Raw genomic sequence first — 20,870 nt, forward strand, 5'->3', positions numbered from 1 at the left:
TCGCAAGAGAGATGTTTCAGATCAAAGGAGAAGGCTTTCCTCAGCGATTTCCCTGGGACACGTCCTGAGAGCGGCAACAGCACCGTGTACGTGAGCGCTCCCAGCCTACCGCTGCTGCCACAAGCAGGCAGGGAGGCCAGAGGTGGTTAAAAATTAGACAAATTTCAGGCCGTTTCCAAATAATGGGGAAATGATGCGGGGAAACGGCCAAACACCCACAATCTCGGTGGCCTCGGCAGTTTACCTGGGAGCCTTCTCTTCGAGGGAAGAGGGCTGGTGGTTAACACCATGTGGCTAACAGCCCAGCGGCGTGCCCTGCGAAATCCCCTGGAGCAAGAGGAAAAAACAGACCACGGCTGCCCAGGGAGCACGCACACGCGTGGGTGGGAGGAAGGCAAAGGGGAGGCACGGCCGAGGCCATTTGCCCTGCCCTAGAGGCCGGGGCTGCAATCCTGCAGGGCGCTGGGCAGCCCCGCTCCCCGGCACAGGATGCCCCGGACCGCACAGGATACCGGCGCGGGGCTGGCGAGGAGAGCTAACGTGTTAGCCGAGCCGATGATTCAGCCCACAGGAAGGATCATCTAAGAAGAATTGTTCGACACAATGAGAAAAACTTTCCCAAACAAAGTGTTCTCAACACCACCTGCCTCCTCCGCGGGGCCGAGGCAAGCCCCGAGCTCCAGCTTTTGTTTGCAAATAACTTCAAGACCGCGGTTGCCACAACAGAGGTTCGTCTTTTTTCCCCTTCTCCTTTTCCGAGGGGACATGGCTCAGCGTGGGGCTCACCCCTCAGACCTCCCCCAAAGCACGGCGCTGGGCAGCGCAGCAGCCGTGCACCCACTGCATTCGTCCGATGCCGAAACCCAAAAAAGTTCAGGCTGGAGGGCTGTAAGCGCAGGACTGTGACCCCCTGTGCCCAAACACCCACAGCAGGGTCCCCAGAGCACACCCACACCCCAGCAGCGTACACGGCACAGGGTCTGGGGGATTAACCGCACATGGAGCCCACGAGGGGTCCCTCCCAGGCACCGCTTCTTGCAGAATTCAGTCAACGCGGCACAGCATGGTGAGATATTTACCTTAAGAACGGTTTAAGGACAGATGTGACCTATTTAGAGCTCTGCCAAATATTTCTGTAATTGAATATACCATCGATTATTTAAATTGCATTAAAAAGGGCTGTATTTGATCTACTTGCTACTAAGAAGCACCGTTTCCAAGAACCACGACTTTTTTTTTCCCCTCTTTAACTATAAATACTTCAAGATGTTCACTTGTCCCTTCCCTTGCTAAGAATCCACATCTTTGCATAACCATGCTCCATGCCCCAAATTCCACTTCTGCCCCTAAAGCCAAGAGGACACGTCACAGGAAGAGCTTACCTGAAAAAAAAAATCAGCTTTGTTTTAAGGGCGACACCGGCTTACGGAGCAGAGCCCATCAGGCGAGGTCTCATCCAGCCTCCTGTCCTCAGGGGAAACCAACGCTGGGCCATTGGTTTTGGCTGCCCATCAGCCTCAAGAGACTTTCTCAAGTCACCTCGGCCAGGGGACACGGAAAAGTTGCTCCAGCACCTCGTGCCCTGGTTCCCTCCATCCACGACACCCACGTCCAAGCAGCGTGTTATCCCAGACCCCCGAGGACAGACCGAGGCACTGCGATGGCGGCTTGTTTTAAACCTACATCTGTCACCTGGCCACGCGCATGGGGACCAGCTCAAGGGATGCGACAGGAGGGTGGCACCGCTCCCACCAGCTGCGTCGCACTTCAACCAGCCGTGGGGGTACGGATGAGCCCACCGTGGCACACGCGTGTGTCTGGGCTCCTCCTGCACCCGGCGGGTGGAGGACGTGCCCGTGCCACGAGGACGCAGGGCCCCGTTGCGGCCCCACGCTGCCGCTGCTCCCACCGAGCTCTCCTCTCGCTGGGCGGACGGTGCCGGGCCGGGGCGAGGTGCCAGCAGGTGGCACTCCTCGTGTGGCACGGCTCCTCGCGCTCCTGGGACCGACCAACGCTCCCCCCTCCTGCACGTGCATTTCACACCATTTCCTGAGTGCAACGCACGCATCGCTTAGCGATGGCCCCTAGGAGCCGGTGTGGTCTCACGCTAACAGCAATACCCTGAAAATACCCCCCCTGCAGCTCCTCGGAAGCCCCGTGAGGACCTCACGGTTTATTCTGACAGGTTTTATTCCGCAGGGTTTGTTCTGACACCGCCACGGAGCGACATCTCATCCAGCTGCGCCCTTCTCTCACCCTGCCCCGGACAGGCACCAACCCATTGCTCGGGTTGCACGCTGTCTCCCCCAGCCCCAAAAGCACCAGCCTGGCTTCGCACGACCCCCCGAGCCCTTTGGTGCTGCCCACAAACATCCCACCGTTAGAGGAACCATGGGCTGGAGACAAAAAGGGACCCATTAGATTATCTTGTCTCCCTCTCCTCTACATCATGTTCTCTGTTCTGGTGCTTTTGTCTAGACGAGCGGTAACGCTTCTTATCAGGAACGCCGATACAACTACCTAGCAAAATTCACCATTAGACATTTCTCTGGTGGTTTTCCTAAAGCTGCCTTTTAACTGCAAGAAGCTCAAGGGAATTATTTCCTCCATGAACAGCAAGAGCTGCCCCGGTGCAGAAGTTCTGGGGTCCAAGGGGGGTGACACCGGGGGCTCCCGGTGTGCTGGGACACCACTGGCTGCGCAGGAGCCACTGCCCCACTGCTGCACTTGCAAATGCAACTTCGGAAATAATATATACATATACAAATAGGGAAAAAACAAGCCACTCCTAACCTCAGCAAGGAAAACCCTGCAAATGTGAGTGACCACTGAAGGATCACGTGCTGTCTCTGGCACGCTGAACCAAGCCGCCTTCGGTTCCTCACTGCGCCAGGCTCGAGAGATGGCTTGGGGCATGCGAGGCACTCGCCGCTTTGGAAAGGAAAGGACGCTTTGCCCCACATTTGCCTTGAGCAAGTTCTGGGGCTCACTGGACTTTCCAGGAGTTGCTGAACGCGTAAAACAGCAGGAAACCCAGTGAAAACCAGTTCCCCATTCACAGCACGACGTGCCCCAGAAGCCCCCATGACAGGGCCAGGCCAGCAGGGAGGGGAAGAGGAAGATGAAGACCTCACCGGCTCAGCTGTTTGCGAAACCACAGCTCCACACCTCCCGAGAGCCCGGTCCGCTTCGCCAGGCTGCCGGCTGGAGGGGACAGCCGGCTGCGGGAGCTGCCCCAGCAGGGCCGGGACCCCTCGGCCCCAAGCCGAAATGAGGGAGCAGCCCCCTGTGAGCCTCCCCGCTGCCCACGGGGCATTGCGGCACAGCACATGCCCCGGGGTTTGCTGCTCTGTCGGGAGCAAGGAGCGCGTCTGCCTCTCCGGGGACCGGCCTCAGGCAAGCCAAACCTAGTTCTGCTCCTTCTGCTTGCTCCAGCAGCATCCCCAAAACCTCAGGTGCTCCCCAGCATCCTGACTGCCCTGAAGCATGCAGCGGGCGGTTTCGCTCAAACACAAACCTATGCGTATTTAAAACTCAGAGGTCGGGGTCTCCAAACCAGAGCAAGAGCCCGGGCACAGCCCAGCTCGCTTCTGAGCAGGCACTCTTCAGATAAGCTGGTCTCTCTCCTGTTAAGCCCAGATATGCACAAACCACTCGAACTAAAGCAAAACCATCTCCAGGCAGCTGGGCACTGGTTGGATCTGTTCCTAAAACCAGCTGAAATGAAACCATCCCACAAGCCCCTTGCAGAGGAAGGAAAGCCTGCGACCAGGCTGCGTCACAGCCCCGAACCACGCCAGCCCCCTGCTCCCGGTGTGGGGCTGAGAAACCCCCAGCTCACAACGGCCGTTGTGCTCGAGCCAGCCCCAGCTACGCGCCCTCCTCCTCTCCGTGCCTCCGGCGGCACCTCGCTGCAACAGGTTTTGGGGGTCTCACATTATGGGGGAAGGCAGGGAAGCAGTAGGAAAAGATGAGCGATTCTCACGTGCCACGCATCCTGCTCCCCAAACGGGATCCTGTGTCCTCAAGCAGCGTTAACGCCCTCTGCTCCTGCCCCAACGCGGCACGGCACCCAAAGGAGACCCCTGCGGATCTCTGGCCCGACGCTCGAGCCCACCTGCCTCCAAATCCCTCGAGAGCAGAATTGCAACTGCTGAAAATCACTCCTTCCCACCCCGCCCTCCAAACCCCTGCCAAAAAAGCCCCAGCGCCTGCCAGACGTCTGTTGGGAAGACTCACCCCGAAAGAGCCGGCGCGGGGCTGCCATGTCCGCGGAGCCGCCGCAGGCAGAGCCCAGCACCCCGTGCCGGGCGCCCCAGCCCCGCGCTCCTCCCACCGGCCCCGGTCCCTGCCCACTCCTGCCTGCCTTTGTTCGGGGGACTGCGGAGGAGTTCACTCTAAGGACAGGCAAAGGCAGTTAAAAGAAAGTTAGCGGGGTTTACGGAGTGGATTGAGTTTACCAGGGGATTTTACGGTGCGCTGCCCGGGGAGCGCGGAGCAGCTCGGCGGCATCTCCTCCGGAGCAGGCTCCCAGGGAGCCCGGGCACAGCCTGAGAGCACCCAGGGCAATGGGAAGGGCAGGGAAAAACTCACCTAAGTGCCCTGTGCTCTTACCCACAGACGTCACCTCCTTAACACAGGCCCTCCTAAAGGCCAGGGTTGGGTTTAGCTGCACCCCTGCTTGCAGGGCTCCGTCCAAGCCCGCAGAGCAGCTCTGGAGCAGTTGTTTGCCCTCGAACAAAAGCCATCTCCACCCAATCCTGCGTGGCTCTGTTGTGGTGATACAGGGTATTTGTCTGGCACAGCCTTGGTCGCTGTTTATTGTCTTGCTTTCCTTTATCTGCAGATCTCAAAGTGTTTTATAAATGTTAAACCTCAAAGCCTCTCCAGGGAACAAAACTGTTTCTAGCTATTGTACATATGGAGAGACTTGCCCAAAAATTAGGGCAGAGCTGGAAATGCAGCAGCGGAGACCAGAGCTGACACAGCCTCTCTTGGCACAATACAAAGCAACACAGATTATCCCTTAAATACCTGTGTGGACAGACACATCTCCAGCTATTAACCCACATGTTGTCGAGCCACCGCTTGGAACGAGCCCTTGGCCTGAAAGCCTCGCGCGCTGGAACACAAAAATCTTTACAACTGGCAATCCAAACCACAACGTCTCACTGAGCTTTCAGTTTTCTTGTTTGGGTCAAAAAGCACCAGTCGTACAGTTTCAACTTTTTAGAAAATTATTTAAAGAAAACAGAACAAAAAACCACAATGCTTTTAAAAATACGAAGCGTGCTGGGGGAGAAGCGCTGTTCTCTATTTTTGAGCTGACCCAGAAGGGCTGGCAGAGGCAGCACGTTGCGCGAGATGCTCGTGCCGGGCTTCTCCTGCCATGTGGCACACGTCCTGCTGTCACAGGGCCCAACTGCAGCCGTTTCACAGCGGGGAGTGTCAGGCCCAGCTCCCCGTCTTCTCACTCCCTTTCTTTTCCGCGCGGTTCAGTTGAAAGGAACCCGAGGAGCAGCAGGAAGCACAAAGTCTGTGCCATCCAGGCTCGGCTCTCCCAGTGCTCCAGGGAAACGCTGCGGTGACAGGATGGGAATCGTACCAGTGCTACACTCAAGGGATCACTGCCCGGAGCAGGCAGCTATGGGATAAAACCGAAACAGCCGGGCACGTGGGACAGGCGGGAGCCAGTGCAGGAGTGCCCAGGTTTGGGGAACAAGGGTTCAGAAACCTCAGCCTCCCGAGGACGAGCAGAAGCGCGAGGCAGCCTCGCAGCAGCCTCCTCCTGGATTCTCCTCCAGCTCCGGTGCAACCCCAAACCGCCCTGCCTGGGCTGTAAAGGCTTTGGGATGAGCTCCTACAAACAGAAAGTTCAGTGCCTGGCCCAGAGGACCTCTGATTTCAGCTGCTACAAGAAATGTAGCTCTGGAGAGGACCCCAGAAGTTTGCTGTGAACGCACGGCTCTGAGAGAGGTTCTCCAAGGTGCCTCAATTCCCAGCCCTTCGTAGAGCATCATCCCAGCCCCGAGCCCAGGACTCTACGCAACGCTCCTGGGTCTGACCCATACCTAGTGCTCTGCACAAAAAGAAACCTGGAAAAGCTGAAGGGGCTACGAAGAGCACACAAAAACCCTACAGGACAGAATTCAAGACCCATTTCCCAATCCAAGCTGCTCACATCCGAGCACCGTGCCCATGTGGACAAGCTTCGTGCTTCTAGGCACCTCCTGGAGAGCCAAAGCCAGAGCAACACCTCTGTGCCATCCGCCCCCGAATTCGGAGACAGGTCCACGGCCAGCCCCTTCCACTGCTCCCCTGGGGCCCTGCCCAGGAAGGCCCCGAGGGCTGCGAGGCAGCTCCTGCCGGCGGGGAGAGGACAAGCACGGTGCTCGCAGGCACCTCGGCTAGAAACAGCGGCTTAAAAATAAACGAGGGCTCAGTTTTGAGTTCTGAGCTAACAGAAACCGAGAGGACTTCTGCAGGATCTCTGCTGACCACAAGGCAGCCAGGACTTCTTCTTCAGCTGTTTCGCCCCCAGACTACTTCTGCAGGTCGGGGCTGCAGCCGCTCCAGCCTCGGGGCTGCTCCGTGCATCACGGCCCAGGAGGCGACGAAGGAAAGGCTCCGGGCACGGCACTGCCAGGGCTCCTCAGGGCATCTTGCCCAGCCAGGAGGAGAATTGGACTAGAACAAATCCCCTTCCACCCTGGCTTCGAGGAAGAAGACCCAAAGAGCCCCTGGCTGCTTGGGTGAGGATCCGCTGCCGTTGGGCCCCTGCGGTTTCATGCACCCGCGGAGGGGACCCTGGGTGCTGCTCTCCAGGGAAGCTCGACCTGCAGCTCCTTCCGAAAGGGTCGGACGGGCAGAGTTCACCGAACCACCCACCCTGCCCTTGCTATCTGTTTCACACACCTTCACCCGCAGATCGCCATGGACGGGCTTAATTAAGGCCGCGATGACTGCTGAGCCTTGCAATATAGGCAGTGAATAAACTGCAGGCAGAGCAACAAAAAGGAGGGGGAAAGGAAGTAGGAGAGCTCCCAGATTTGGGGCAAAAACCAGCATGCACGCCCCCAGTTTTTCCTTTCTCTCTGCATAAACACCCAACGGCCAAGGACCGGGTTACTCAGAGCCAGAAGAAACAGCGGTGCGACGCGGCACAAGGGGCAGCCCCGGCGTCTGCCACAAATTGCGGTGCGCAAATCGTGCCACTGCCACCGGGCAGGTGAGAGGACAGGAGCGTACGGCCCGCTTCCCCCACGTCCCTGGGGCTGACTGCAGGGAAATGGCTTTTGCCCCACGCAGCGGGCTCAGGGAAGATCCCTGCACTGCCCCAGCCAACACCTGGGGCAGGTGGGACTGGGACAAAGCAGCTGAGCTGAGGCGTTCCCCTGCCAACCCCGCACTGGTGGCCTGGACCGGAGCAGCTCCGCACCCGAGTGGCACGGTGTCCCGAGGACAACCGCAGCACAAGGTCACAGCCTGCCTTTTATCCTGCCTGCAGACAGCAGCTCGTGCTCCTGTTAACAGCGCAGCCAGAGCCTCGCATCTGGGGACTCCTGCCTCGGTCGCAGCACCGGGGATGCTGGCTCCAGACCCAGCGAGCTCCCCAGATGTGCTGCAGACCTGCTGGAGCACATTCCTCCGCTTTTCCTAGGAAAACCCTGCTTTTAGGGTTAAAGCAACACCGGTAGTGGGATTGTCAGCGGCACAAATGCACAATCAGGAGGGGAAGATGTGGGGGGAAAGCATCCAACTGGCGAATATAATACTTGGAAGGAAAAGCAGATTTTTAAAAAAAATAAAAAATGAGGGGGTGGTAAAAAAAAAAATCTCAGGAAGTCATCTAGTCATTCCTGCTCTTTGCTGAAACAATAGACTCGGGATGCTGGCTGAGTTATAAATAATCCTGCTGGCTACACAACACAAATACAAGACGGGAGCGGGGTAACTATCGCTCCATGGAAAGTGACTCACCACCTTCGTGCCGCAGAACCCAAAGAAGGGCAAACACCGCGGCCCCGGGGCTGGCTCTGCCGCTGGGACCCCGGCGCTTCGGGAGCCCAAACCCACGTGGCCCCGAGCCGCGGGCGCCCTTCGTCGCGGCGAGGCTCTCAGCGAGCTGAAGCGCAGCGCACGGGCTGGTGCCAAGGGCAAGAAAGGGCTCAAATTGGGGAAAATAATGGGAAGCCACCAACTCCGCAACATCCTTCTCTTTTTTAGAAAGGAAGTTGCCGCTGCGAGACGACTTCGCTGGGCCGCTGGTGCCCGCTTCCCAAACCTCTCCTCCGCCAGCCGGGAGCGAACGCGCAGGCGAGCGGAGCCAACGCGCGCCGGCTCCTGCGGCACGGCGAGAGGCTCGAGCCTGGACAAACCCTGGGGAGGGGGAGGCACGCGAGGGTCCCTGCCCTGAACACACCCCTAGGGGACACGCACAGCCCCTGCCACCTCTTGCTTCTACTAGGGAAGACCCAACTTTTTGGGGAGCCAGGGAGAACCCTGCAGCTGCCCCGGGGCCATGGGTAACCCTGGGAGGGAGCACGCGGCGCCCGCAGCCTTGTACCAGGACCAGGGCGCTGCAGGCACGGCCCGCGGTAGCAGGGAGCTCTGGTGCCAAGAGTAACTGAGAAGGAGAAAGATCTTCCCAACGAAGAGACTTGGATAATTTGGAAGTGACACAGATTCTCACTTAAAAAAAAAAAAAAAAAAAAAAGCAACTGTTCAAAAAGAGCTTCCTGACTTGTTATTCCATTACCCAAATCTGGAAATGTAATCATATTAGTTCAGCTGCATTAACACAACTAAAAAAAAAAAAAAAAAGAAAAAAAAAACACAACAAAAACCGTCTTAAAGATTGAACTGATCTGAGGGGCCAAGGGAAAGGAGAACAAAAGTCAGAGACCTGTGGCACCCACTCCTGCAGCCGGCCCATCACTCCTGCAGGCCTCCGAAGGCAGATCCGCTGAGGATGTGAAATAATCAGGATATGAAATGATTTTTAAGGGTTTTTTTTGCCAGGTAGGCGAGGTAAAGGTCACCGAGAGCCGTGTGAGCACACGCAGCTCAGCGGAGCTCAGTTCACACATACCTCGGAGGAGCAGAAAAATCAGCCCTTGGCCCAGCACGAAGCGCGCGAGCTCGGAGGGACTGCGGACCCGCTGCCGGGGGCCTGGGCGCCCTCAGCTCTTCCCGCAGCAGCGAGCTGGCAGCATGTGCTGCCCAAAGCTGCCGGAGAGGTGGCGGCCACAGGGAAACGGTGGCCCAGGCTGGGAAAATGAAAATTCACCCAGCTTGGGAAAACGAAGTGAGGGAACACTCAGCGGCTCCGTGCACCACGCTCCTGCTGCAGCGACCAAGACGCCTCGGAGCCCACGCAGCCGAGCCCTTTACTTATGCTTATTTTTAAATAAAAGGTGCCTGTCGGTGCCGATGTCTTCTTTGGGTCAAGCAAGGAGACTGCAAAACCTACGAGGCTGAAGCAGCCGTGCCAGAAGCACTGGCAGCTTCGCCGCAGGCTCCTCTCCAGACCTGCCACCGAGAGGTCACTGCTCGGGACAACACCCATCCCTCTCCTTCACCCGGCTGCAGCCTCTGCTCTCAGAAGATGCAGGAGCGAGAGCCCGGCCAGACACGTTTGCTTAAGGTTTTAGAGGAAAGGTGCGAACAGTTTGAACCACAGCACATGGAGGAATAAAGGCATCTCGCTTTCAATTTTTTTTTTCCTTTAAAAAAGAAAAAAACCCAAAGACATTTGATAGGGAGGCACATCCATCTTCCCACAGCCTCTCAGGCCATTCATCATTTGGATAAAATCCAGTTTCACATTGAAATTCAGCTGGACTTTCAAATGCAAATACGAGGAGAAGAGCAACATATGGTAGAGGTTAGTACGTATTTTTCCTAATTAAATGGCATACTGCTGTTTTGTATAACAATGTTAACGGGGCATTAACAAGCCTTTGGAGGAGAGACCACCTCACTTTCAAAAAAAATGCCTTAGAAAGCAGAAGGGGCCCAGGACCTCCCCGCTCTCCGAGGAGCGGTCACACGTTCACCACGGCAAGGACAGTTTTTGTCACGTGCCACGAGCCAACTGTCCCCCTGTGCCACCTGGGGAAGGAAAGGAGGTGATGGGCACCGCCAGCGTCCTCCGAGCCTTGTCCTGTCCTGGTGTGTCCTGCTCTGGGCCAGGGACGTGACGGGTCGTCCCCTGCGGCCCTGCTGGATGCCACCAGGTCCGGGTGGCACGCAGCGCCGTGACAGAGCCCAGGACAGCTCCTGGAGGGGGAAAACTGCACCAAAGCCCCATTCCCGAGGGATGGAGGACGGGCAGAAGATGCTCTTCGAGGAGAGGAATGGCTCCGTGCCCAGCGGTGCCAGCCAAGCCTGGGGCCACCAGAGCCAAGCGCCACCACCGAAGGAGAGGCCACCGCTGGCTGGCAACGGTCTGTGCCCGCAGAGAGGACACAGGGCACGGCACGTGCCTTCCAAGAGGCTTCCTCCTGCTTAGGACTGGTCAGGGTTTTGTACAACAGCCCTTTGCCCTGCTTGGTATAAAATCCCACCCCCAAACACGCCCGGGGTTGGTGGAGGCTGCCCTTCCTGCCATCCCCAGCCGCTCTGGAACGGGGCCATTCATTTATTTTTGGGCCCTGTCTAACCAGGAAGGCTCCCCTGCTAGAAAAAGCTTGTGCCACATTAACTTCACCTCCCTCTTGCTCCTGACGCAATCTCTGGCTAAATTTAGAGAGAGCTGGTGCCTTCGGACACTTCGAGGCGGGGGTGTGCTGCTCTGGGTTAACAGGCAGATGGACAGCAGGTTTTTAGGGTTTTTTTTTGCCCCACTCGCCTTGGAGCTGAGCTACCTGGAGAGATAATATAAAAATTCAAGGGAAAAAAGGCAGATGTCTGGGCATTCACCTCCTTTAGGGGTGAGGCAAGGCGATGTGATTCCTGTAAAGACATCCTCCCTCCAGAAACACTAGTCACGGCAGAAGGAGAGGCATCAACAAAACCATTAGGAAAATCCTCAAAAGCTGATTCACGAAACCTTTGTCCTTTTCCCCTTCTGATGTTTTTTCACATGTGCTTCCATCCTGTGAGGTCACCCAGGTCAGACAAACCCAGAACCTGTACAAAAAAACCTCCCCATCCTACCCCAAACCCAGGCTGCGCTGGGTTTAAAGCCGCAGAGAGCCCAAGGGCGCTGCGGGGCTGTGCGGGAGGCTGCAGGGGCCCAGTCGCACACCCCCGGGGGGGTCCCCAGGGCACGTTCCCCCACAAAGGGCACCGCGGGAAGCCCGGCGGTGCCGCAGCTGCCAGCTGCACGTTTCGGTGCCACGAGAGCGCCGTGCCCCAGCTCGCCTCCGGTGATCTCCAGCCCTCAGCGCCCGCCGCGCTCCCGGTCCCCCGTACAATTACGCATTCAGCACCACAATGTATTTCACACCGTATTTCATGCCTCATTTGGCAACAAAATTAATTAAACTTTAAGTCAACACTGAAGGAGTGCAGTACCTTTCTTCCCTCCGTGGCATATATAACTCAATTTGTTTAAGCTAATGCGCTAATCAAGACTTGCAAAATACTTGGGAACCTTCTGGCAGGAGGGACGCCGAAACCCGCAGCGAGATGCTCTCCATGCTGGCTCTGCTTGGAGGTCTGGCAGGGCACAACCATCATTCAACAAGCCCCATATCCCTAAAATTTAACCTTTCTCCCCAAAAACACTGCTCACAAACCTACGCCTGCGTTCTGGCCTTCTGCTCGTACAACGCGATGCCGGAGGGTCGGTGCCATCCTCACGCCCCAAACCCGTCTGCTCCGGGCATCTGCACGCACCCAGCGGGGTCGGTGGCCTGGGGGCGCACCAGGGAAGCTGCAGCCCTCGGATGCTGCCCACGTCCCTCCTCCTCGCTGCCTGGGGACACGTGGGACAGCCAGCGGTCCTCCTCGGAGGCAGCTGGGAGCCTGCAGGCTGCCACCCCCTCGCCGTGCTCCGGGGATGTCTCAGCTATTTGGAGGCGCTGCGAGAGGGCAGGCTAATCCCAACCCACGCGGCTGGGAATCCGAGAGGCAGATGTGGGCAAACTTTTTGGCATAACTGAGACAGCTGCATCGGCCAGCACCAGCCCACCGCCCCGCTGCACGCCCTGGGACGGGGTGGCAGGCAGGCAGGGCGCGGGCGGGCAGGCGAACCCCTCCGCTCCGGCACCCGGAGCCGGCAGAACGGGCTGAGCCAAGCGGCGAGGAGCGAGCGCCAAGGCAGAAGAGGAACAGCCGCCAGCAGCCTGCGACCCGCGGCTTACCTGCGTCGCGATGCCTGCAGCGCGGGGCAGAGCCACCGAGCCCGCCCCGAGAGCGCAGCACGCTTTTCAGGCACGGCACGGCTCCTAGGGCAGCTTTCCAGCCCGCGGTTAGAGGATCATCCCGCTTCAACCCCATCTATCAGGGGTCACCGCGCATCCCAGGAGGGCTTCGCCGGCCTGGGGAGGTCAGCCCTTGGTCCTGTCCCATGCACACAGCCCAAAGCACGCAGGAAACACGCGCACAACCTCATTGCCTTGGCCACGGAGGCAAACACTGCCTACTTCCAGCTGAAGTGGTAAGATCTTCATCACCTTCCCACTTGTGAAGATGTCGTAAACAGCATCATCAGAGTCTGCTCTTGTATTAGAACAAAGATGTCACCTTTAACAGTGATTTTGGATGCTAGTGAGCAGAGAAGATGCGTTTACAGCATCCTTCAGCCGAGTTACCGCAGTGCCTGACTAGGTACGAGGCCCTCCAGAGAAACAAAATGGCACCACGCACTACATCTGTCCCCTTAAGACACCCACTTGCAATCTCAAACTGAAAAAAAAGGTTAACTCCGATCCGAGTGTAAGCGCACGTAACATTAACAATGGGGATGCAATAGGCAGCGGCTGGTCACACGCGGGACACGTGCTGCAGCAGGCACCCTACCGAGCATGCAGAATTTGAAATTAGCAGCAGAGAGGTCCAGCAGAAACGCCTGCCAGACCTGCTGGGCCCCTTCCAAAGCCATCTCTCCCCTTTGGAAAGGGCACAACAAGCGTGGAAGGCTTCGAGCTGGGATGCTGAGCCAAAAGCAAGCTTTCTGCCTACTCCCATCGGCAGAACGCAATAGGAGCAGAGGATGGAGAAGCACCCAGGGGATGTAACAGCCAGGCACGGCCAGGTTAGGCACGTGCTTTTTCCCTCCTCAAACGCAAAAGTCCAAATCTCAGCCCTGCAACATCGCACGACGCTCAGGCAGTGCTGTGTGAGCAGGGTTTGAGGTGGGCTGGGGCAGAGCTGCTGCGTCCCAGCACCGAACCCCAAGCGCGCTGCCCTCCACGAGATCATTTTTCATGAGGTCCTGGCCCTCGCCATCAAGACACCAGCAGCCTAAGCAGTGCAACAGTGCCGGGCACCACCTCCTTTTAATAAAAGGAAAGCAGGTGCTTGAGCTCGAAGGCAGAAGGCTCCCTCCTACCCCAGCTTCACGCCAGGTAAGGCACGTGATACTTTACATAAGATGTACTCCTCTCGCCACAACCCCTCGAGCAGGCACAGTTACACCAGGGCTGCCTTGCCTCATCTCGGGAAGGAAAAAGCTCTGCCGGCAGGAGATGGCTGCACCGCTCTAACTCTGCTGGCAAAGTTAAAGCTGTGTGCTTAAACAAGGTCTGTGTCAAATTTGCAGTTTCTAAACAAAAGCTGTCGCTTATCTCAGTACAGCTTTGGCTCTCTAGCACCTCCGACATTCCCCGTGCTCTTTCCTTGTTCAAAGTCTCGAATCCAGCCAGGAGGACCCTTCCTTGGGGTGGGAGATCGGCAGAAATACCCCTCCCCTGAAAACACGCACCCTGCCAGCCCCCTGCAGTTGCAGGCACACAAAGATAAGGGAGATTTCTCTGCCGTACCCGCAGCCACCGGCGGGACTCCTGAGCGCTGAGCTGCCCCTAGAGCATCGCTGCTGCCCCAGCACGACGCTCGCCCTCGGTGCTCTCCCCAGGTTCGCTCCTCACGCACCCCTGGAAACCTGCTCCAGCGGGATGCCCTCGCTCCCAGCCTTGCCCGCCGCACAGAAAATTCAAGGTGAAAAAAACCATATTTGAAGAAAAGCAACAAAAACCAGCTGCACGTCATCCTCGCCGCGATGGTGCAGGAGAAGCAGCTGCCAGGGCAGGGCAGCCCCAGGAGCAGGGACGCACGCTCCAGGACACGGGGACACAACTGGAGATGGAACTGGGGCGTTACGTGGGGTTCAGGGAGACAGGCGTGAAGATATGCCCCTGCCTTTTGTTCCCCCATGCTTGCTATTATTTCCTGCTCACCCAGCTACAGAAACGCCCGCTTTCGGGCCCTCCAAACCTTTCTCTCTGTTCTTGTCGCTCAAATCCTATTTTCCATATCCTTAACGTGACCCACCCCACGGACAAAACACGGAGGAGAAAGCAGGGAGGAGACCGGGAGCTTCCCCAAGGCAGCGAAAGAGAACAGAGCCAAAAGCCCTTCAAAGCACCTGGCTGCAGCACGTGGGAGCTGAACCCCACTGAAAGCCCTGAAAACCCTCCAGGCTGTGGCACGGAGAGCCCGGGGCTGGTCCCAGGGAGGTTCCCCCAGCACCCTCCTCCCCAAGAACGCAGCCCTGGGGCGCGCAGAGAAGCCGGCCGCCTTCTTCCACGCTTTGCAAGCTTGACTTGTCCACAGCAAGAGGTTTTTTTTTTTTTTCTTCCTTCAAAAACGGCCAAAAAGTCATTTTAACTTCGAAAGACAAAGCCGTGGCAGCAGGCAGGCAAGCGAGCTCGCTGCTCTGACTTTTTGTTGTGGTGGTTCTCCGTTTAGTGACAGTTTCGCAAGCCTGCTGCACGGGCACGCACACGACCGCAACATAAACAAGCAGCCTGCAGTACACGCTTTAATGGAAAGTGCCAGTTTTAAATATCAAGTCCCATATTGCGTACCTCATGTCTGCCTTCCATCACATATCAAAATAGCAAGCAAAGCCCATCACTCCCACTCCAGCATAAGCAAAACATGTGGGAACTCGAGGCGGTTAGTAGGAAAACGTGATACATCCTTACTAATAAAAGCTCCTCTTTTCCTCACTATGGCAAATAGCTGCAAACGCCATTCTGCAGCCTGAAACTCAAATCGCTGACAGCACTGCGCCCGAAACGTGGTGCTCAGCTCCCCACAACCCCCCGAATTCGCCGCTTTCACCACCGGCGCCCAGCCCCCCAGAGCCTCCCTTCCACGCCGGGATCCTCCTGACACGCGGCTGCGTGCACACGCAGAATAATTAAATCTTCAAACAGCTAACCCACAGCCCCAATTAACGAGACAACCTCAGCTTTCATAGAATTTATTACCCTCAGTGCTGTTGCCACAGGTATCCAAGTTTGAACGCTGTTTAAAGCAGGCTTTCAAAGGGGATACAGACTCACCTACCTCCGGGGAGAACGCATTTGCTTTGTTCACTAGACTATAACTTAAAATTTGTTACATGCACCAGCTTGTAACTCTTTGAAAAACTCCCTGGTTAGCCAGCTTCAAATGTATTTTATGAACTTGCCCCGATCAAAGCAATTCCCTCAACAATGAGCCTCATCTCACAATCTCACTGGCAAAAAAGCACTGAACAAATTTTGGGGGTGGAAATCACAGCGCGGAGCAGGGGGGGACTCTCCCCTCCAAACCCACCCAGGGGAGCTCAAGCAGGGGAGCTCCCTTCAGCACAAAGCGAGAAGGAAAAGACATTTAACAGTGAATTCGGTTACTCAAAAGGAAAACAATTAAGGCTATTTTTTTGTAGCAAAGATTTCATTTATTGTGAGCAGGAATCGTGTCGGCAGAAGGCAGCCTGGGCTCCTGTTCCGATAGGACACAACCCTGGCATCGCACACTTTGCTGATGCTTTGGGGAGAGGGCTACAGGCGCTGTGTATTTGTTGTGGATGCAAAGCACTGCTGGTGAGCAGCTCCAGGAGATGTATTCTGCTCCAGGAGATGTATTACCTCGTGCAACCATTTGCCTCAGTTTCCCTTCCCTGCTCGGCAGAGCCCCGACGTGTTTGCTGCGGCAGCGGCACAGCTGGCACGCACTGACCCCAAAAACTCGGCAGCCACGAGGTGACAGCCCCGGCGCGGCCCCGCGGCGATGCCACGGCCCGGGAAGAGACAATGAAACTTCTTCGCCTCCCGCCACTCCTACTGTCGCAGCATCAATTAAAAATGGTCATTTCCATGTGAAATCCCGTACGCGCGGTTTCCTGCTAGAGGCGCAGTTTAATTAAGCACGCTGGGAGGGCGCTCGTTTCTGATCAGATTAGTCATCTACAAACTATGACATGGGGGCGGGAGGGGGGACAGAGGACATGGCTTGAAATGTTTTGCTACTGCAAATAACAAACAAACAGTTTGGCACGGGGATGACGAAACCACAGCCCTCCAGGAGCAGGACAATAGGCATGTGCTGAGCGCCCCGGCAGCAAACAGCGGGGCTCACGCTGGAAGCGCTGGTCGCAGCTCCAAGCCCCAGGAAGACCAACTTCCCCGCGGTGACCTATATGTGCTATAAATGCTGCAGACACGGCCCGCATGACGTAAGCTCCGTCCTAGTGGCAATTGTTGGGTTTCGCCTTGCCAAAAAAACGCAAAGCGGAGGTGCTGAATTGTCCGTGCGGCGGGATAGCTAAACCAGTTCCTCCCTGGTGCATTTAAGGACAGAAATGAGGGAAACAGTGGCAGAGCTTAAAATAAAACCAGGAGACAAATATAAAAGCAAAGAGATCTCAGAGCTGGAGGGCTTGCATTAACACTTTGAATTTTCCTGGCTTCGGAGAGCGAACCGGGTCCCCCCTCGCGAGGAGGCCACCCACGCACACGCCAGCATCCCAGCCAGGGGCGGCCAAGGCAGTCATTAATGGGGATTTGAAGAGGATTTCGATTTGGGGCAGTTTTATCACCGCGGTTTTCTAGTAGCACTGTTTCGAATTACCGCACTACCTTATTTACCAGCCGGACTTTGGAAGGGAGAACCTTATCCTGGCAAATGGGGCATTTTGGCTGGGAGTCAGCAGGGTCCCTGCCCGGCTCCTTCCACTTCCAGCTTCCCCTGGGCAGCAGAGAGCCTCGAGCTGAAGGCTCCTCTGGAGGGGAAAAAAAAATAAGAGCTCCGCCTTGCCCCAGGATCTCCCTGAGGAGGAGGGAGATGAAGAGTGGGAGGCCACGAATTCATATTTCCAAGGGTGGGCAGAAGCACAAAACATAAACGCTTCTGGCGCAGAAGGCATCAGTTTATTATCTCGGGGTTATTGCAATAACGAGGTATTGATGTTGTAGTGCGCACTGCTGAGCCAAGACTTGAGCGAATTGGCGCTTGGTTCCTCCTTCCAAGGAGATGGATGGCAGCGGAGAGGAAGCAGCACTATTTTCACCAGGGGCATGGGACCCCAACTGAACACAAGCGTTTGAAAACCACGAGGCACGCTGAAGATGAAACCCAGGCCTTGCTGTGCGGCAAGCAGATTTAAGGAGCTAATCTCCAGGTCCCGATTACCGATGGTTGCAAGGCGCTCTGCGCCCTCAGCAAGTCCAGGTCCCCGAATCCAAGGGCCATCTGCTCTTCACCTCCGACCAAGCAGCGCTGGTGACAAGTCGCCGTCGAGTTCTGAGCTGGCTGCCTGGCTATGCCTTTGAGGATGAGCTAGCCTCTGATGGTACCTTGCTGTCAATTAGTAAATTAAGCTTAACCACCATCCACAAACTATGAAAACCACTATCCAGGACCCTCTGCAGACAGCCTGGATCCTTCTAGCAGATGCACTGCACCCCTGTACACTGCACACCTTATTGGCATCTCATTGCAGTTATTCACCCAGCAAAAATCCATCTGCAAACACCCAGAACCGGACGCCACAAATGTGAAGAGGAATTGAAATGTGTCCCTCTCGCTCTCCAAAGGTGAGGCTGAGGAGCTAACGCTGCTGGTGGAGCAACAGGTTTCCCCTAAACCAAGCCTCAAGCTGCATTTCAAACACAGGCTGCCCGTCTGCAGGACAAAAGAGCTGCCCCAGAGCCCCAAAACCAGGACAGCAGCGATTGTGCAACTGCTGTTGTATAATATCAGTCCTCTGTTTTTATGAACTACTCACAGCCAGGCTCAAAAAGCAGAAGCCCAGAGGAAGGGTGGTGTCAACGTTACCTTTCACTCACCCGAAAGAAGAGAGAGGGGAAGAAAAAAAAAAAAGAGAAAAAAGATTTTGCATCGTTTTGGCTGCTGCCCAGCCAGGCAGAGGGGGTCCGGTCACCGCGCTGGCTGCACCAGCACAGCCTTGCTTGCAGCCTCTCCTCGCTGGCCGGCTCTGCAAGCCAGGCAGCCAAGCCAGCCTCCGAGCAGGAAACGAATTAATGGGAGCTTGCTCCAGTGCTATTCTCTCACTAGCGTGTAGCATGTCTTTGGTGGATTATTTTAACAGCAGAAGTCGCAGGCACATTCATACACGGGAACACTCGCTGGGGAGATCAGCTTCCATCTGGGTTAACCCGAGAGTTTCTGCCCTTGAATTTCCTCCCTTTTCTCCAGCACCCACTCAACAGCTTACCTCCCTGTAAAAATGTTTGCTCAAAAACATCTTGACAAGCAGCTAAACAGTTCCACATTCCCCTGGCCCCAAGGAGCAGGAGCAGAGCAGAGCAGAGCACTCTTCTTGCACGTTGCTTTCACAGGAGCTCCCAAGAGCTGCCCCTTCTCCGCCACCACCCAGAAATCCCACCCTGCTCCCTGTGGCTGGGCACAGGCATTGCCCTTTCCCCAGACAGCTCGACTCGAGCCGGCGCAGGAAGGTCAAGTTTTAACCATCCCCAAAGCGGCAGCATGTTTCGGCAAGAAGGGCAAATTAAGCGAACTTCCTGCACGCCAGGGGCTGCAGCGAGCCCTGCGCGGAGCACAGCTTCCCCGGGCATCAAAAGCCTGGCACGGCACCGCGCCGTCCGCCCGGCCTGGGAATTCTCCGCTTCAGCCTCAGATGAATCCACACCGTGCTTCCAAAACCAGACATCTAAAAGCTACGTGCCCTTCAGAGCCTGCTGTTGCAGCCAGAGCACCAGCCCGCTCCTCCCGCAGACGCCCTGCTCCCAAACCCCTTTGATGCAGGCACCCTTGTACCCTCGCCAGCGGGGACGGGGCCGCACGGCTCTGCTCTGCCCCCCAGCAGCCCCAAACCTCGTGCACGGCTCCAGCCGCCCTCGCTGCCCATCTCCCTGCTGCCAGGAGGGCTTTGCGAAGGCACCTGTGGGAACAGAGAGATCCCACCCGCGGCAGGGAGCTGCTGGGGGGCTGAACGGAGCAGACACCCCCACGTTGCACCAGAATCTCCCTTCGGGCAGCCGAGCCCCAGGAATTCACCACCAAGGAAGCGTCTCCTCGGTGATGTACAGAAAAAGTCTTCCAGGGTACCGTACACGACCTCCAGCTCCGGTAGCAGCTTCCCAACCAGCGACAGACCAGAAAGAGCAGCTCTGCCTGCCCAGAGACACGCGGAGCAACAAGGAGAGCATCCGACAAACCAGCAGCAGACAACCACCAGAAAAACACACAACACACAAAACTACCGAAACCGCCCCGGTTGGGTCTCTGGTAGCAAACACACATTTATTGCAAGAGACTTTATGTTGTTAAATAAAAAAAATTAAGATGACAATACCTGATCCTCCAAACTGAGTGCTTGCTAGGGTCGTGGGTCTGTTTTTTCCATTAGCCACTGGCAGGGGAAACATCTAGAAAAACAAGGAGATGAGAGGGAAGGGAAGAGAAGAGAGATTTCAGTATGTTAGTTTTGCTGTGCTGCTGCAAAGGGGGGGTCATGTTGGGCAGGCAGGGGGAGGAAGGGGGAAGAGAAGCACTTCACTGATGCAAAAAACTTTCCTCTCCTCGCGTCCCTGCTACATAGATCAGCTGCAGGAGGGACGGGAGAGCAGCGCAGCTGTGCGCTAATATACACACGCATTCCTACGTGCATAAACTTCTCCTGTGTACACAGCGTGTCTGGTTCCTTAGGTGCAGTTGAAAGCCATCCAAGACGCATCGCCGCTGCGGTCAAAACCAACAGTTTCTGCCCCAGCCTAATCACCAAGGCCCAGCCGGGAGGGTGCCCCCGGAGCCGTGCCGAACGCCTGACTCCATTCACAAAAAGCTCCCAGGCCAGCGACAGCACCCGGCAGAGCTCACCTCATCCCTCGACCCCCAGCACGGTCCAGGTCTCCCCCCGTGCCCAAGGAGGACGCGGGCTGCCCTCCGGCCACCCGGCAGCCCCACGCCAGCTCCCAGCCCTGCTCCCTGGGGGCTCCAGGAGCACCACGAGTGAACGCAGCCCGTGGGCTGGCAGGAGCCGTGCCAAGTTCGAAGGCATTTAACTCACGATGAGCAACGTTCACATATTTTGCAGAGTCAGTAACGCTGGCTACTCGTTTGCTACACTGCTGTGGCCGCACTACCACAGCTCGCCTTCTGCCAGGGAGCTTCCTCAAAAACACTGCGTCCCTCGTCAGTGAACCTGGGTAAATATTTTTAATGTAAGTTGGGAGGGCTTCAGAAGCTGTTATTTAAAAATTTATATGCACCTGCGTGCAGCAGAAAACTAATTCTTCTCCACACAAATGGAGCTCCAGCCAATAAAACAACTGGTGGGAAAACGCTTAGTGAATTAACATTTTAATATCCTTTTACTACTCAAGATACTTTTACCACCAAGTCATTTGAATTTTTATTATTTTTAGCTTTGCAATGTCTGAGTAACTCAAAAGTTTAATGCTTTGAAGATTAAACAATGTCATGGCACAAGAGCCTACAGAAACGCA

At 56.4% G+C, this 20,870-nt stretch overlaps 1 protein-coding gene across 1 annotated transcript in view; it reads right to left on the reverse strand.

Moving 5' to 3' along the window:
- TCF3 (transcription factor 3) overlaps positions 1-20,870 on the reverse strand; it is an 80,840-nt gene that overhangs the window by 51,510 nt on the left and 8,460 nt on the right. The window contains exon 3 of the mRNA XM_066984016.1: positions 19,718-19,790. Coding sequence (XP_066840117.1) covers positions 19,718-19,790 — 73 coding nt within the window. The remainder of the gene's footprint in view (positions 1-19,717; positions 19,791-20,870) is intronic.

The sequence above is a fragment of the Anser cygnoides genome, chromosome 27 (genome assembly GCF_040182565.1).
Source record: "Anser cygnoides isolate HZ-2024a breed goose chromosome 27, Taihu_goose_T2T_genome, whole genome shotgun sequence".
In the NCBI taxonomy this organism is placed as follows: domain Eukaryota; kingdom Metazoa; phylum Chordata; class Aves; order Anseriformes; family Anatidae; genus Anser; species Anser cygnoides.